Genomic DNA, 18,707 nt, shown 5'->3' on the forward strand with positions numbered 1-18,707 from the left:
GAGACTCATTTGATTCATTCACAAGAAGTTAAAAACGCCCTTATACAAAGGGCACAGTGAACTACGGAAATTTTCCTTTTGAGTGGTTCTATTTGGTGTTTTTTTTTATAGCGTACCCCCTGGAGGGAAAATCACCAGCCGCCACTGACACACACACACACACGCACACGCACACGCACACGCACACGCACACACACACACACACACACACACACACACACACACACACACACACACACAGGTTTGCAATTGCTACTTTGTGGGGACATTACACATAGTCTACTATCTTTGTGGGGACATTCCATTCATTTTGAACCCTAACCGTAACCCTAACCCTAACCCTTAACCTAACCCCTAAACACCTTGTGGGGTTAGGGGACCCCTATTATTAATAGGGGACCTATTAATAAGCCCCCACAAGGTTTTTTCCTCTGATTGTACTATCTTTGTGGGGACATGAGGTCCCCACAAAGTAGTAATTCCCTGTCCACACACACACACACACACACACACACACACACACACACACACACACACACACACACACACACACACACACACACACACACACACATACACGTGTGGTCACTCAAATCACGTCTGTGGTCTAGCAGTTTTTGGTCTATTTGCTCAGTTGACCAGGAAATGTCCTGTGAGACATGACAGATGCTTTGAGGTCACTTCCTGTCTCGAGGTCCCCGCAGTGAGAGCAGCCAGACGACCCCTGGTGTCTCCGGTTGTCTTGGTTCCAGGCCAGATGACCCGGTCCATGCCTTACCCCTTATCCATGAACTTCTTTGCCTTTTTTTACTATTTTGAATAACATTTAACCCAATTAGACCGGATATCTGTGTCACCACTTAAACCATTATTTCATGCTTTAACTATTAAAAAATAGCAGATATACAAGCTCACAGCGCGGCCGCGCTTCGAGCTTGTAGATCTGCTATTTTAAAAACTCTTGAAAATGTGTGCAAATCTTTGAATGTATATATTTATATTTTTAAAGCAGACATTTGTAACGCAAATCCGTCTTGTACCTGTGATGCCCGATCCCGATCACGTGATCGGATCGGCCGCCGATATGTTAATTTTTTTAAGATCGGAGATCGGGAAAAAAATATCGAAAAAAATAAAAATAAAAAATAAAAATTCAAAAAAATATTTTCTGGGAGTACTGAAAGTTACAGGTAAGGTGAATGCGATATGAAATGTAAGCTTACCATAATCACAGTAATCCTTAATCATTTTCAATCGAGAAATGAGACAGACACAGCCCTGCAGAGGGGAGGTGATTGTGTCAGACTCTGTGTCCAGCTGGCAGCTGATGCCAATAAGTAGTAATTGGCCCCTTGTCAATGGATCAAAGGAAGGCAATTATGTCTCTCTGCAGTGTCAACTAGCTGCTACAGATGCATACTTTTCAAGCAGACTGGTTAATTGGTTCTTAACTTATTTTGTTTCAACTTTAAAAATGGCCAGTGTTTTACCAGTTTTTATATAGTTGGTTGATTATTTTTGATGCTGTAATGGTCTATTTTATTTTATTTTTTGAGGTATTAAACAGGTTTTAAAAGTCCTTAAATCGTGACTTCACTGCCAAATTTCAAAGGCCACACCAAAGGTCCGCTGCACTATACACTACTCATAAGCTTTGTTTTTAATTTGTTGATTCAGTGCTGCACTAAGTGATAGAATGAATAGAATTTTTTTTCTTAATGCCTTGCCAAAAGATCGGATCGGGAAAGATCGGGATCGAATCGGAAGCAATGATATTTGATCGGTATCGGATCGGGATAAAAAAAAAACCTGATCGGGGCATCCCTACCTGGAACTAAATATTTTTAGATGGGGGTCCATGGTCAAATACATATACCGTATTTTCCGGACTATAAGGCGCACTTAAAAGCCTTTCATTTTCTCAAAAAACTACAGTGCGCCTTATATATGGATCATTCATTGACATTGACATTCCCTTTAGCACAGCTCCATCTGTTGGATGCATAACGCAATGGTAGCGTCTATTATGTGCGCCTTATAGTCCGGTGCGCCTTATATATGAAAACAGTTCGAAAATAGACCATTCATTGACAGTGCGCCTTATAGTCCAGTGCGCCTTATAGTCCGGAAAATACGGTAATTCAAGGGGATCTTTGACATGAAAAGGTTTGAGAACCACTGACAGAGACACATAGGTTTATCTAGAAGACTTTTCTTTTCAGTCTAAATGGGTTAAAATACTTCAAATATCCGCCAATCTACATTGAAACGTTGTGAGCTTGTAGATCATTTGAAATATTAAAAAAAGTTTTTCAAAATAGTAAAAATTGGCAAAAACTTTTAGGGATAAGAGGACGAAAATAGAGTCCCTGGTGTCTCTGGTTGTCATGGTTCCAGTCCAGAACATCAGTGTGCCCTCTGGCACCTCACTGAGGGGACACGGACACATCATCTCCAATGCACTGTCAACTCCTCCGAGTGAATTCAACTCTATGAGAGTTAACAAGATTTTTCTGTGTATAGCCCCTACAATAACAAGGCAATAACTGTAGCCCGTCAGGATCGTTTGCTCGCGCGCGCGTGTGTGTGTGTGTGTGTGTGTGTGTGTGTGTGTGTGTGTGTGTGTGTGTGTGTGTGTGTGTGTGTGTGTGTGTGTGTGTGTGTGTGTGTGTGTGTGTGTGTGTGATATGTTTTTGGAGCTGTGTGGAACACAAGCTCCCCTATACGTGGCCGTGTGTGTAGGTATGTGGGTGGGTGGGTGGGTCTGTGGGTCTGTATGTAGCCTGTATGTAGTAACCCTGGGTGACCAGAGAGGTGCTGTTGAGTCTAGCCTGCCCTGAGCATCAACTGCAATACACACACACACACACACACACACACACACACACACACACACACACACACACAGCTCCACTTCGAACAGAGGTTCGATTTTTTAGTTTTTTGGTATCTGTCTGTGTGTGGGTGCATTTGTGTATTTGTATCTGTCTGTGCGTGGGTGTTTTTGTAGCTCTGCCTGCCTGCCTGCCTGCCTGCCTGCGTTATGTGCTTGCGTGTGTGAAAGAGAGAGAGAGAGGGAGAGAGACGGAGAGAGAGAGAGAGAGAGAGAGAGAGAGAGAGAGAGAGAGAGAGGGAGAGAGAGAGGTCCCATAGCAGAGGACGTGCCAGTCATGAGTAGGTCACAGTGCCATGGGAAAGCCTGCTCCTCAGGGCCGTGTTGTTCACTCCAGCGGGGTTCTATTTCCAGACGGCAGGGATAGGAAACAGAGGCCTTCGCTATGGCTGTGGTCCTCTCAGAGATGTTATCCCCCTCTCTCCCCTCGCGCTCTCCTCTATTAAGCTCCCATCTCCCCCCTCCACTCCCGTGGGAGTTCGGGACAGTGTTGTTGCCAGACATTTGCTTTAGAGCAGGGGTTTTCAAAGTGGGTGACGGGGCACCCTGGGGTGCCGCGTCGGCGGTCCAGGGGTGCCGCGAGATCATTTGATAATAATGTTAGAAATGTATTTGGACATTTAAAAATATATTCAGTATCATTTTAAACTTGATGTACAAAGTTATTTTCAGTCAGTTCTAACCAAAATGGCTATTATCTCGCTTTCCTCGCAACATAATCGCTAAAAATATGCTATAAATATAAGGTGCTGGGAGTGACAATTTGGAATATAATGTAGTAGGGGTGCCTCGGATGAAAAAAAATATTTATAGGGGTGCCCCGAGCCAAAAAAGTTTGGGAACCCCTGCTTTAGAGCAGTGCTTCTCAAACTTTCAAATTTCAAGGTCTCCCCTTATTAACTCTGACAGTGTACAAATGGAACCAAATGAACCCGTTAGGGTTCATTTGGTTCCATTTGTACACAGTCAGAGTTACAGACTTGTATGTGTCCATTTAGACCCCCTAAACTGCCTAAAGGAACCCCCACAGAGTCCCTGGAATCCACTTTGAGAACCACCGCTATAGAGAAACAAGCAGAAGCAAGCCACGGTCTATGAAAAAAAAATCCCAAAAGAAGCGACCAGTTTTACCACTTGGGCCCTATATACATTGACTAGTTGAAAATAGCCGATCTACAAAAAGAATAATAATAATGGGGATCCCAGCCACAAATATTTTCAGATGTTCCGCAGCAGATAAAGACATCCATTAGGAAGCAAGCCCACATAAGCAACTACACCTTAGAAACAAGCCCAAAACAAACCGCAACCAACAATATTTACAAGCGACTTCACAGAAAAACAAGCCCAAAGTAGTTTATAATGAGCAGACTTGGCAAATGCTGGTTCAGGAGTGATGTGGTGTTTTACTGCCCCCCATTGGGCTAGAGTGGTAATGCATGTAAACTTTGGGGTGGATGTCTGCATGGGTCATAAGCTGCAAACACAGGGCTTCGATGCAGCGCATACAACCGTTTTATTTATAACTATTAATTAGACTAATTAACACAATAATTTAATACATGTAATTGTACTTTTTACCCGTTCGTATTTTGCCATCATTATAAAAGTGTATAGTGCACTCGGCCCTTCACAAATAAATACATACATGATACATACCCTACCAGTCAAAAGTTTGGACACATGCAGCTTCTCACACACATTGAATGAGAGCTGTGTCTTTTGACTGGTAGGGTACATACGGTACATACATGCATACATACAGTATATACATGCATGCATACATGCATACATACATACATACATACATACATACATACATACATACATACATACATACATACATACATACATACATACATACAGTTCACAGTTGGCATTACTGTGGTTGTATGTGTTTTATTTTCATAGCCTGATAGTATACATACAGTACTTAGATGTGTTGCTTTGTCTGTTTATGATTTATATACTGTATGTTTGTGCTGGGTTGTGTCCTGAACAACTGTCCCCCCCCCCTCAACCTCTTTATCCATGTGTGTGTGTGTGTGTGTGTGTCTCTCTCCATCTCTCCGTCCTCTCTGCTGTGTGTCCACCTGTGTCCAGAGGAGGGACATGTTTGACTCGGTGTCCCTGGTGATCCAGGGCTCCATGGAAGGAGAGCTGAACCTGATGGACAACCTGTCTGGCTCTATCTGCCACTACTACGCCCTGCCGCCCAAACCCAGAAAGCACAGCACAGACAAGAAGGTATGTGGACACACACACACCAATGCTTCTTCCATTACACCTCCATTACATCAACCCACCCACCTCTTCCACTGCATATCATACAGTGGTGAGAAAAGTACTCTTTTTTTTTCAAGTAAAAGTATCAATACTGCAACATGCAAATCGTCATTGTCGGGTGGAAATAGCCGATCGTGCTTGTAGATCGTCTATTTTGGGCTTTACTTACAACGTACAAATTTGAAACTTGGAGATACAAGGTTTCTGCCCGGCAGTGACGAAATACTCTGTTACAAGTAAATGTCAGAAATGTAGGCTACTTGATTAAAAGTAGCGTACAAAAGTATTGGTATCAAAATGTACTTAAAGTAGGCCTACTCATTATGCAGAATGTCCCATTTCACAAGTTTTCAAATCTTTCGAAAATAGCAGATCTACGAGCTCACGATCCGTCGCGTTGCGGCGCATTGTGAGCCTGTAGATCGTCTTTTTTTTCAATTGGCCAAAATGTGTATAGCGCTGAAGTGGTTAATGTATGACCAGTTGTGAGCTTGTAAATCGGCTTAGATTATAGATTAGGCATTACTGTGTGATTTACAAATCGCAAGAGGCTGCAATTGTGTTGGTTGTGTATGTGTATGTGTATGTGTATGTGTATGTATGTGAATGTGAATGTGAATGTGTATGTGTATGTGTATGTGTATGTGTATGTGTATGTGTATTTGTATGTGTATGCGTGCGTAAAAAAATCTTTTGATCCAGTCTCTGGCCTGGTGTGTTGCAGACATTTTTGCTGCAAAGCTGTCTCCACCAGATTGAAAATATTCGGGCAAGTCATACAAATGTGTAATAACTCTTTTACAACTCTCTTTCTGCTGTACGTCTTGTACTTTTTTTCCCTCCACCAATCCAGCCTGTTGCTTACAGTGCAATCTACATTCTCTCCAAGATATATAAGCTCATAGCCCGCTGCGAGCTTGTAGATCTGCTATTTTGAAAAGTTGTGAAAATGTGTGCAAATCTTTGAATGTATGTATATATATATACAGTATGTATTTGTAGCTAAAAATGTTCTTATGATGGGTCCCTGGAACGAAATATTTTGAGATGGGGGTCCGTGGCCAAATACATATCATTCTGTGGGTCCTTCACATAAAAAAGTTTGAGCACCACTGACATACATAGGTTTTTCAAAAAACGATTTCACAATTTTTTTTAAATAGCAGATCTACAAGCTCGCAGCGTGGCACTTGGTGCCGCGCTGTGAGCTTGCATATCTGCTATTTTTCAATAGTTAAAGCCCAATTTTTTTTGTAATAATGCGTTCCCAGTCTAAATGGGTTAAACCCCCTCCCCTTATGAAGAACATTCATGGGGGTCCCACAGTGAACCCTTGTACCCAGGGCCCAGAATTTGGTGCGACACCCCTGATTGCAGTATTGCTACTTTTTACTTCTAGGTAAAACATGTGAGTACATTTTCCACCACTGCTCCCGTCCCAAGCATGATCTCATAGCGTTGCTCACATCTTCACTCACTTATATTGGGTCATGCTTGACAGCTTTTTGGTCGAGTTCAGCAACCTCAATGACATGGTTTACAGTTGGCTCTGTGTGCTCTAGACTGTTTTATGAGTGTGTGTGTGTGTGTGTGTGTGTGTGTGTGTGTGTGTGTGTGTGTGTGTGTGTGTGTGTGTGTGTGTGTGTGTGTGTGTGTGTGTGTGTGTGTGTGTGTGTGTGTGTGTGTGTGTGTGTGTGCGTGCGTGCGCGTGTGCATGTGCGTGTGTGCGTGAGTCTGTGTGTTTGCTTTCCACAAACAACACACACAATTTTGAGAAACAAAACCACCGTATAAGCAACTTCAGAAAAAGCATTCACATTCTCCTCTCAAGGCAATTTATCACACGTGCACACACGCACACACGCATCCATGCGCACGCACACACACGCATGCGTGACCGCGCTCACACAAAGCTACGCAATACTGTCTCAATCAATAAGCTGTGGATCACTGAATCGCTGAATTATGCAACTGGGTGCCTCTTGTCCTCATTTGGAAGGAAAGTCGTAAGGGCCAATTACATTAGCATTGCAAAAATCTCTTTTAAATGGGCCTAAGACGTTGTTATTACCACAGCTGCAAAAGCCCCCGTCTCCTTCTGGGTCCCATTGTGAGAAGTTAGCAGAAATCTCTTCCAGCGACCACTCTCCACCCTGCCAATTTAGGCCCCCTGCCCCTCTCGACATGGCAGGCCCTGCCGTTTGCCTGTCAGAAAGCATTTCCCCTATTAATTCCCCTGGTTGGTAGAGGGCCAACCAAACAGCAGCTCCTTTTACAGAAGCCAGAAGCGCTCGAGGCTCCTTAAACGCTCCATGACTGAAGCCAAACTCCACAATGTTCTGGAGTTGAGGAGCTCAGCGCTCTGATCTGAATTAGTTAACCAGTGGTCCTTTTAGCTTTAGCTGATTCAGCGCTGCACAGATTGGTAGATTCTATAGAACACATCTTCTTCATGGATGTATGTGTGTGTGTTGCAAACATTTCTAGAAGGTGCTTTAATTTGTTTGTTCTGTTTAGAGCAGTCTTTTCTTATGCGTGTTCAATGTTCATCTGTATGCAGTGTACTTGTCTCTCGACTACAACCCACCTGTTATGTTATATTGTTTGGTCTGTTTGTTCATGATTTTGTTTGTCATGCTAAAACTTTATTTAGTGAACGTTTGACTAAATCTGATGCGTGGTACAGAATAACAATCATATACCTATGGCTGTGAAGTTTGCCAGCAAATCTTTTGAAAATAGCAGATCTACAAGCTCATGATGAATTGTGAGCTTGTAGATCGGCTATTTTCAAATGTCCGAAATGTATCCACCTGTTTCCGCGGGAATTTACTGGAGAAATCTTTGCTCCACACTGCACCACACTTCCGGTTAACAGTAGACATTCAAGCTCACGTCGCGTCGCAGATGCAGCCGTTGTGAGCTTGTAGATCACACTCGGCTGCGGCGCCGGAAGCTCCGTCCAATTTCTGCGCAATGCACTATGGGATGTTGGAAACTTGTGGATATAGGGCTGAAGTGGTTATACCACTTCAGCCTTTGTTCGGCCCTAAGCTTTGCATCTAGTGTACTGGAATGACTGGCCGAGGTGCTAAATGCTTATTAAATTGAATTAATGTAATACAAATGCCAAATATATTGTAAACCCTAAATAATTTCAATAAAGATTATTTTAAAATTAAAGCCTGTTGAAGACACTGTCCTCAATGACAACAAGATGAAGAGCGCAGTACCCGTTGAATCTGCTGTAGAAATAAATCTCCAGAAACAAACACTTGACGTCATGATCCCTGTGAGCTGCTTGTACTATACGCGACGACGGGTAAAATTACACTCCCTAGGTGTGCTATAATGTCAACATACATACTGTACCATGGTCCAATTCCCTCATGAAGAAATAATGTTTTGAGAGGGATACATATAAAAGAGGTTCCTTTTATATGTTGTTGTTGTGTTGTGTTTTTGTATATTTTGTTTATTTGTCACTGTCAACTGTGTGCGTGTGTGTTCTCTCAGCTCACCGCGGCTTGTCTCTTCCTTGCCTAGATCCCTCTAGCGGAGGTGGAAGTTCTGTCTCTGGCCTCGGAGAAATCTTGGTCGTTCGCTCTCACCGACGACCCGGCTCCTGATGATTTTAACCCTCTCTTTCTAACCAGACTGGAATGCAATGTACTGACAGCTCTTCTTTCTTTACCTCCATCTGTCTTTCCCTCCTCCTCTCCTCCTTGGCAGTTATGCTGTATCTTATAGTGTTTCCGTTCCAGGGTGACTTTCAAATCCACGTAAAACTCCTCTCTACCTTACCTTGCCGCCCAGTGGGGCACAACAGCTGGCAATCAGGCTTAGCCACACAAACCCGAGCATCCCTATTGTGGGAATGTCATAATAGGTGAACGTTATGATGAAAATATGCAATTGAAGAATATGTACTTATTTGAATATTGTTAAACATCAAAATAAGAAGCTGAGAAACAGCCTGTCAAGAGATCAGCTCTATCCATACATTCACACACTCACATACCGACGGCAGAGGAAACCATGCAAGTCAGGCACCAACTCATCGGTAGTAGTTTGGGGTTCCGTGTCTTGCTTGACAATACAGTAACTCAGGGGACTCAACCTTCTGTTTCCCAAGCGGCCACTCCAACCCCTGAGCCACTGTCACCCGTAACTAGTATTTTATGATCCTAAAGCTACTGTTTGTAATATTGAGTGGATTCTTCAACATGTAATCTAGATTAGATTAGATTATTAGTATTTCTATATTTCAGTATCCACTTTTACTTGAGTGAAACATTTGAGTACTTTTTCCACCACTGAGTGCAGTGACAGATATCGCCCTCCCCACCTGACTCGTCATTGGATCGCCCATCCAAGCCAGAGGCACCATGGAGGATTCAAGAAGGTGGTGGGCAGGAAGTAGGAACCTTATCCCAGCCACCCATACAATAGATATTTATCTCATAGATCAGGGGTCTTCAATGTTTTCATATAGTTTCATCATGTATTTTGCATTCATGTCAATTTGTGTTTTCAGATATTTAACCACTTGAACTGTCAATAGTTAAAACACTTGACCTTTCACTCTGCACTTAGTCTGCTCTTTTCCCCCTCTACACCAAAGCTCTTTGCCGAAAATAGCCGATCTACAAGCTTGTAGATCTGCTATTTTTGGCTAAAGTTCTCAGAATATGGATGCTAGGGTTTAAGTGGTTAATATAAAAAAGGAGAACAAAAATGTTTCTATCACACAAAGATTTGGAGGACCCCCTGTAATAACTCTGTTGACCCCCTAGGGGTCCTGGACCCCCTGTTGAAGACTCCTGCCATAGATTAATATTCAGACCGGGCGGTGAGTCTGTGATCGAATAGACTATGGCAAAAGGGCAAGGTGAGTCTCTCCATTATTCCACTCCTATTTACTCTCCCGTAATGTCTTGGTCATTGAAGAAGAGGACACCGCTACCCTGAACAGCCTTGTTCTCCATGATCAAAGTCACCCGGGACGAGGGAGCGCTGATGATTAACATTCAATTTGGCTCATTAGTGTTCAGATCACCTCCCTGTGGCTCCCCAGTCTTTCACCGTGTAATTCATCACGCACAGACAAACCCTGCGCATTAATTTAACACTTTTACTATGCCAGTGTGAGGGCATTGATCAGTGGGATGATTCCATGTATTATCAGTCCAGGCGAAAGCCTATGCCTCCTAGTTCCATCAAGCAGGGGCCACCCGGAGCCAATTGTACACACATTAAATCAACGTTAAGTGGGTCTCGCCGCCAGGGATATCAAATGGAACGCGTGATTAGACAGAGGAGCCCATGTGGAGTTGAAAGCCCTTGAAGAATCTCTCTCTCAATCTCTCTCTCCCTTTCTTCATTCCACCTTTCCAGCTTGGTGTACTGTGTGTTAACGTTCCTGTCCAGTCCAGTAGAGTAGAGCACCTGCTACGTTGTGCAGTCCTCTCTATCTCTCTTTCCTTCTTAATTTCTATACTTTACTCTCTAATGGTCTCTATACTGTACCTCACACTCACACTACCTATCTCTCTCTCCTTTTTAACTTCTTCCAATGTGCTTTGTGTGTCTGTGTCCAGCCTTCCTCTCTGTCCTTTCCTAAATCTGTCCTCTTTCTCTCTTGGTGTGTTAGTGTCCGTTGTCTTCTAGTGTGACCAGTGTGTTTGTGCTACAGTAGTTCTTGCTCTATTTCCAGTTATTGTGCCCATTTTTGGCAGGTGATTGTGAAGTGCGTGGGAGGTTTGGTTTGCGCAGCGAAATCCTGAGTGTCAATTACGGTTCCAATTATTTCATCCTTTCCAAGAGTCAAACTGATGCTCAGGATTTTTTGCGACGCACCGGTCGTCTGTTCCTTAAGCTACAGGACACTGACCCGTTCCTGGCACACGTCAACAGAACAGATCTAACATGGCGGCTGTCACCGTAGAGCGTAGACCAAAGTTCTGCCGTCTTTGTTGTTTTTACCCCAATGCTATCAGGTTGCACCCTGTTCCACACTGATTTCAATCTAGGCCAGGTCTATTTTCTGTGATCTGTGATCTGTGCCAGCTTCGTGCCAGTTTATGTCCTCCGCCTTGCCCCTCGTCCCTCCCGATGTGCAGACCCTGTCTGTCGCTACATGCTTGCTGATGACTACTGCCTCTGTTTAACGTGTTAAAGACAAAGTGTGTGTGTGTGTGTGTGTGTGCGTGTGTGTGCGTGTGTGTGAGCAGGGGCGTCATTTGGGGCATCAGGCAATGGCCACCCCCCCTAGTGTCCACCTTTCAAATTCAGTTATGTTATATGTGTGTTATATGCATATTGTCCCCAACTAGTTTTTGCCGATTAGGGTTAGGGTTCATCTGATTAAATCGCAATCGATGGCCTTCCAATAAACACGTGACACGTGTTATAATTTAGACAAGCCTTTTATTGTATGCAACCCTGAATGTATCAACCACTTTCAACGTGGCATGCCAATTTGGGGAATGTCATTATAGCTGGTGATTTTCTTTTTTTAATATTTTTTCGCCCCCAAACAACACACTTGGCGACTCGTTGAGAGCTTGTAGATCCACTATTTTTGCTATTTAGAAAACATATCGTCGTTGTCGGGTGGAAACCTTGTATGCCCAAAACCTTCCTTTTTTGTTATTATTTTAAAAACAATTTAAAATTGTGAAAATAGCCGATCTACAAGCACACAACGCCTCGCATCGCGGCTTGTAGATCGGCTATTTTCACTACTTATGTCTGACACTACCACACTTTTAATGATGAAGCAGGGCTTTATTTTATGAAAAAACGTACATATTTTGAAACTTGGAGATACAAGGTTTTCTGCCAGACAGTGACAATATAGAAATGTGGCTATGGCAACTTATTTTTTGCCACCCCCTATTTCTTTATGAAATAACGCCTCTGTGTGTGAGTGAGAGTGAGAGAGTAGCTACCCGACGTTTCAACCGGAGACTGACTCCCCCTCCATCCCTGGCCTCCTTCCCCAGACAGAGCAGCTGGACCCGGGGGAGCCGCTGGAGGACCATCTGCTGAGCGTCAGGAAGTCCACGGTGGGCCGCACACACTCCCTGCCCAACGACAGCTACATGTTCCTGGCCCTGCATCCGTCGTTTGGGCTCCCGGGGGCCACGGCGGCGGGGCAGGCTCAGGGGGGCCAGCAGCACACGGAGGGCCCACGGAGGAGCCATTCAGGTAAGGACCGGACAGGACGTCCGTTTGCTGAATGTTTGGTTCATCCCACCACATAAGGACAGTGGTTTTCAAAGTTTGGACCACCAGGGAGTGCACAGGGCGAGGGGCAATATATAGGCTCTATGCACGCGAGGAGTGGAATGCTATGCAGAATAGACCCAAATTTAGAGTGAACATTTTTAACTCAAATCTTTGCTTCTGGGGGTACCTGGAACAACATATTTTGAGATGGGGGTCCGTGATCAAATCATTTTGGGGGTCCTTGACATGACAAAGTTTGAGAACCACTGATATAGCAACATACGTTTTTTCAGAAAACTGTTTTAGAAGACATTTGTAGAATCGGCCAAAGATTTGAGTTAAAAATGTTCACTCTAAATTTGGGTCTATTCTGCATCTAGCTTAAGGCCAAAAACCGGGGAGCATTCCACTGCTCGCTGCACAGCAGCCATATTGGAAAGAAATTGGTCCCCTTTCTTTCTTTCTTTCCTTCCTTCCTTCCTTCCTTCCTTCCTTCCTTCCTTCCTTCCTTCCTTCCTTCCTTCCTCCCTCCCTTCCTTCCTTCCTTCCTTCCTTCCTTCCTTCACCAATGATAATAATGAAGGCTCTGTTCCATTCTGGTCAAACAGAGTCAGGGTGCTGATATTCTGCAGGTTGGCATGTTGAATGCATGCATGTTGGATTAATTGACAAAAAAATGATATATCAGTATGTTAACATATGTCCTTGTGTTTGTGGACAGGCTCCAGGAGCTCGCTGCGTTCCCATCCAGAGGTGCGTTCCCATCCAGAGGTGCGTTCCCATCCAGAGGTCTCCCAGCAGCTCTCTGTCCCCGTGGAGCTCTTCAGACCCATCAGCCCCCACAGCCACTCCCAGTCTGAGAGCATACCCCGCCTCCCGCCACCCAGGCGCTCACACACACTCAACCGCACGCTCCGCAGACAGGTACACAACGCACACACACACACACACTCTGCTTTACACTGACACACAGACAGGTATACAACACACATACACACTCAACTGTATTTGGTCCCAGAGGACAGTGAAGTTACAATTTAAGGACTTTGAAAGGCCCTTTTAACACTAAAAGAAAAAGTTAATCAACTAACTATACTATAAAAACTGGTCAAAAATTGGCCAAATTCTCCAATAATATATGAAAGAGGCAACATTTTTGAAAATAGTTGATCTACAAGCACACACGTTGTGAGCTTGTAAATCTACTGAAAATCTACTTCACAATATTGATCTGTGGAACTGAGTCAAACTAAATGTAATGCCTCAACTAAAATATAATTATTTTTGCGGGGGTCACGGCCTGAGAAGGCTGAGAACCACTGGGTTAAGGGATGGCTCTGAAACTGCCCTCTCAGGTCAATGTCATCTATCAGTGTGCATCCGCCTACGGGAGGACCCTTTCCTAATGTTATAGGGAATGCCTTCTATGGGCATGCCTTTTCATACACAATAACCACACTGAAACATTAATGATCCCCTATAGACATCAATTTAGAATTACATTGAGATGGTTTCATTAGGGCTGTCAAAATGACTGAGTTAATTTATGGAGTTAATTGGATTAAGGCTGCACAATTTATGCCTATAGGCAGCAGCTCAAATCCCTTAGCACACCAGGGTGAGAGAGAGAGAGAGAGAGAGAGAGAGAGAGAGAGAGAGAGAGAGAGAGAGAGAGAGAGAGAGAGAGAGAGAGAGAGAGAGAGAGAGAGAGAGAGAGAGAGAGAGAGAGATACATTTATCTTTCCGTTCCCACAAAAATATACAGAGAAAATTGCCATATTTTGGGCATAGTTACAAATGGTAATTAATCAATCCGTGATTAATCTGATTACATTTTGCTGTTGTCCTATTGGACTTGACAGAGGATGGCGAGATTAAGGATTATAAAACGATTCAAAGCACTGTTTAGTAATTACCGTTTGCTGCCAGCAAGAGGCACCATTGTGTCAAACTTCAATACTTAGATACTAGTAGATTAATTGCTTTGACTTAAACACAAAAAAGGGAATAGCAGTGTTGATATCATCACATCGGTGTTGGTGTAAATCTTGCTTTTAATTTAAAAGCTGTCTGTCTTCTCCCTGTTGTGTTTTTTCTGTCACGTTAACGACCAAAGCTGCCCTAATCTTTTTCTCTCCCAGTTCTATCGTTGTCGTAATGTTGACTATGTCTTTTCTCCTTCTTCTGTCTTCCCTTCTACCTGTGTGTCCCGATCACCGCCGCCCGTCCTCATCTCACCGCCCTCCGCGTTGAATATTTTTGCCGCCATTTCCGTCGCCGATCCCAGCTCAGTTGGGTGCAAAAGCCACCAGACCCTGAGCTAATGCTCAAACACAGATACTCCTGTTTCTGAAGCAGGGAGACATTCAGACTTTAGCTACTACTGGGCCTTTCAGAAACACTGGACCTCACATTCATCATCCTCTAATAGGCAGACAGAAACAAACATGCACACGCACGCACGCAGGCACACACGCACGCAGGCACGCACGCACGCACGCACGCACACATACACACACAAATACACACACACATACACACACACCGTCCCTATCCTCTCCTCCTCCCTCATGTTCATTTAAATGTCGGTCTGTCAATTGCTAATCATCAGCCACACAGCACATCACATCAACAGTTAACTGCAGCCGTGGCTGCAGGAAGCTGGGTGCAGAGTAGTAACAGTGGTTTTCAACCTGTGGTCGGGACCCCCACAGGGGGTCCCCACATGAATTTGGGGCTGAAAGTTTTGGGACTTTTAAGACCTTTTTAATACCTGTAAAGAAGAAGAAAAGAAATTAGAAAAGACCCGTACTGCATCAAAAGTAATCGACAAACTAAAAATGGGTGTCAAACATTGTAAAATAATAATACCTTATGGCTGATCTTGTTAACTTGTAGATCGGCTATTTTCACAATATTTATCTGTGGAACCGTCAAACTGAATGTAATGCCTCCACTCCTACAATTCCATGTGCTTGTCAAGGTGTTGGGTCCCCAGTTAAAAAAAATATATATTATTATTTTGTGGGGGTCATGGCCTGAAAAGGTTGAAAACCACTTCAGTAGAAAACAGACAGGTCATTTCACCTGAACGCAGGTAGTGTTGGTGGATTCTAACAGCTTTACTCCACCTACAGTATATGCCATCATTTCTCGTTTACAAACAACAGGAGCTACCTATTAGAACACTGCATCACTTCCATACAGTGCACTTATTACACATATCGTCATTTTCAGGTGGAAACCTTGTATGTCCAAAAGCATTCCTTTTCAGGAAATGGGACAACAATTTTTAGAAATAGTGAAAGCTCACAATTTGCTTGACACTCTTAAGTATAGGGCTTTCGTTTACGGGGGAATTGGGGAAACATAAAAAGTTGAAATATGGAGATACAAGGATTCTGCCCGACGGCAACGATATAATAAGACTCAGGGGATTACAGCAGAACGTCAAGTTCTGTCCATAATTATGACTATTTGGCCATTTTATACAAACATGGTCATACAGAACACTTGTTATGTTATTTTTTTATTTTGTTTTATTGATTGATTGAAGTATTTATCAGAAGATTGCATAGTGAAAGGTACAGTTTCATGACAGTACAGTTCACTGGTTCAAGGTCAACTTAAAGGAGATCCAAGAAAGCCTTTCAGCTTATTTAGGCCTACATAGGAAACCTTTTTGTATCTCATACCGGTATAACACTGAATGACAGACAGATAGAACACAGTACTATGGAAGGGAATAGCTGTCATAATAATTTAGAAATGGAGAGCGAAAGGACAGGATAGTTAAAATAAATAAAAAAGTGCTGTTATAAACTCACTTCTTGTATGTTGACTGTACACTTACAGTATTCTGTGCAACATTTGCAGTGGACAGGTCTGGCATGGCTATACTGTCCTTGTCCACTGGGTGTCAGTATCACTACATCATTCATAATCTCACAGGGAACTCATGATTCTGGATGTTGATTCAAATGCTGCTTCCCAAAACTCACTCGTCATGGCCTCTTGTTTTTTCTTTCTCTCACCTCTATAAATGTCCTATTTATTGGGATCATAATTTACAATTTATCACAAGTTCATAAATGATTTGTGACTGCTGTTAATGTCCTTTCTGATCCGTGATCATGTACGAAAGTGGGATTAAGAGACCAAGCCATTTGAGTTCATTGGGACATTTTAGGAGGTTATTATGTCAACCATTGTGCTTACTAACCCTTCCTTTCCTATAGCTGCATAATGTGTGCCACCTTCTGCCCATTCCCCTTATACTGGCCTCAAAGCAAAGTGGTGTGTGCACGAGTATTGAAAAGACGCGTCATCCAGAAAGGGATGCAGTGTTTCCACACGCCACTGACAGGCCACAGAGATGTGGGTGAATGGGCAGAGGTCATTGTACAGGCTCAGGGCGCAGTGTGCCAGCCTCTTCTCCTAAAGCAGTGTCCCTCTGTCCTGTGGATAATCATGTATGGTCTATTGGTCTAGTCCAGTGGTTCTCAAATGGTGTGCTGAGCAGTATTGGAAAAGGCTCTAAAAAATGTACTTAAAATGCCACCCTTTCACCACTAGAGGGTGCCCAGAGTGCCATAGACAATCCCATAGAGATATGCTGGTATATACAGAAGCCCTGCAGCCATGACTTGCCTGAACACTTTCCTTTGTGCATGTACAGGAAGAGGATGAAGTTAGCTTGAAGTTAGCTATTGGCTACCAAGCATTTTAAAAGCCTTATTTTCGTCAACTTAGCCATGATTAAACCTTGCACACCTCATGCATGGGAAAAAAACAGAGAAGAATGAGCTCTAAAAAATCCAATGCAATCCTGGATTGCATTGGAGTGGATTTGTGCAGTTTGTTCACAGCTTTCAAACAAAAAAATCCGATTGGAAATCAGGCATTCTTGAGATAATAGCCATTTGTTTTACATGTTATGTAAACAAACATGGCCGCCCTGTATGTTAGATGGGGTTGTATGGGGGTGGAACATGCAAAATCGCGATTGAAATCATGTTCACTAGATTTGATGGGATCCAAAAAAAAAAATTTAAAAAAAAGTTTTTTAAATTTTTTTTTTTTTTTTTTTTTTAATCACGAGATATCTCGTGATTGGCACTATGGGATGCGATGATATATCCCGAGATATCTCGTGATTGGCACTCATTGAGTTAAGTAATACTGCAATGTAGAAATGCTCTGTTACGAGTGAAAGTCCGGTACTCAGAAGTCAAAATGTACTTCAGTAAAGGAACAACGGTATTGGCATGGCAACAAAATATACTTTACCAAAGGACCAAAGGTAAACGTACTTAACATGCACAATGTCCTACGTATGTCAGACGTTTTCAAAAGTCTAAAATGTTTAGAAAGCGACCCTTTGTGAGCTTGTAGAAGATAGGGCTAAAGTGGTTCATGTATGTTTTGTAATAATAATCAAAAGCAAAAAAGTAAGTAAGTTTTCAAATCATTGTAGTCGAGTAAAATGTACAATATTTGCCTCTGAGATGTAGTGTAGTAAAAATACAAGAATTGAAAATTTGAAGTACCCCCCAGTAAAGTAAAAGTATAAAGTTACCTCAAAACTGTATCCAAGTAAGTACAGTAATTGAGTAAATCTTCTTAGTACTGTACAGTGTACTTAGGTACACTGGGACAAGTCCAGATATGCCTTTGGCAACCAAACTTATGCGAAATATACAACTGTTAAGCACTTTCAACCTGGCATTTCTATTTTGGGTGAATATGTTTGTCATACTGTGTAGCCTTTTCATTTATATAAAAGTTATTTTTGATATAATATGTCACTGGTATATATTTTAACCATTACACATATTGTTTATTAGTTGTTGTTTTTTCAAGGGTCTATCTCCAGCTCTCAAACTAATACAGACACAGAGTACCAGAAATGTATTAATAGATTTCAAGTTAATGCATACCGTTTCTGACAACCTTATTGTTGTTACTTTCCTAAATATACTTGGTGCTAGGATTCAGTTTGGAGCACTATTTCTGTGGATTTATAATCTGGAAATCTTTCAGCTCTAACAGACAATAGACAGAAGAAGTAATGACAACGGCGTTACCAGAGCCAGAGGTGTCACAAAAAAGACTATTTTGCAAATATTTCAAAATAGCAAATCTGCAGGCTCACAAATACAGATGTACCTTGGGATTTTGACTTGCCCTTTGGTGTGCCACCGATGAGAACGACTGGTTTAGTCCATTCTACCATGTGTGATGTCCGACTGTGTCCATACAGTAGGGGTCTTCAACAGGGGGTGCGGGACTCAGA

General features: G+C 42.8%; 1 protein-coding gene across 1 annotated transcript in view; it reads left to right on the forward strand.

Annotated features, from left to right (window-relative positions):
• Positions 1-18,707, forward strand: part of cacna1g (calcium channel, voltage-dependent, T type, alpha 1G subunit) — a gene marked incomplete at both ends in the record, with an annotated part of 367,943 nt that overhangs the window by 347,588 nt on the left and 1,648 nt on the right. The window contains 4 exons of the mRNA XM_080747312.1: positions 4,997-5,140; positions 8,726-8,848; positions 12,187-12,391; positions 13,134-13,336. Of these exons, the coding sequence (XP_080603438.1) occupies positions 4,997-5,140; positions 8,726-8,848; positions 12,187-12,391; positions 13,134-13,336 (675 nt within the window). The remainder of the gene's footprint in view (positions 1-4,996; positions 5,141-8,725; positions 8,849-12,186; positions 12,392-13,133; positions 13,337-18,707) is intronic.

Source organism: Nannobrachium achirus (genome assembly GCF_963921795.1).
Source record: "Nannobrachium achirus genome assembly, chromosome: 18".
NCBI lineage: Eukaryota > Metazoa > Chordata > Actinopteri > Myctophiformes > Myctophidae > Nannobrachium > Nannobrachium achirus.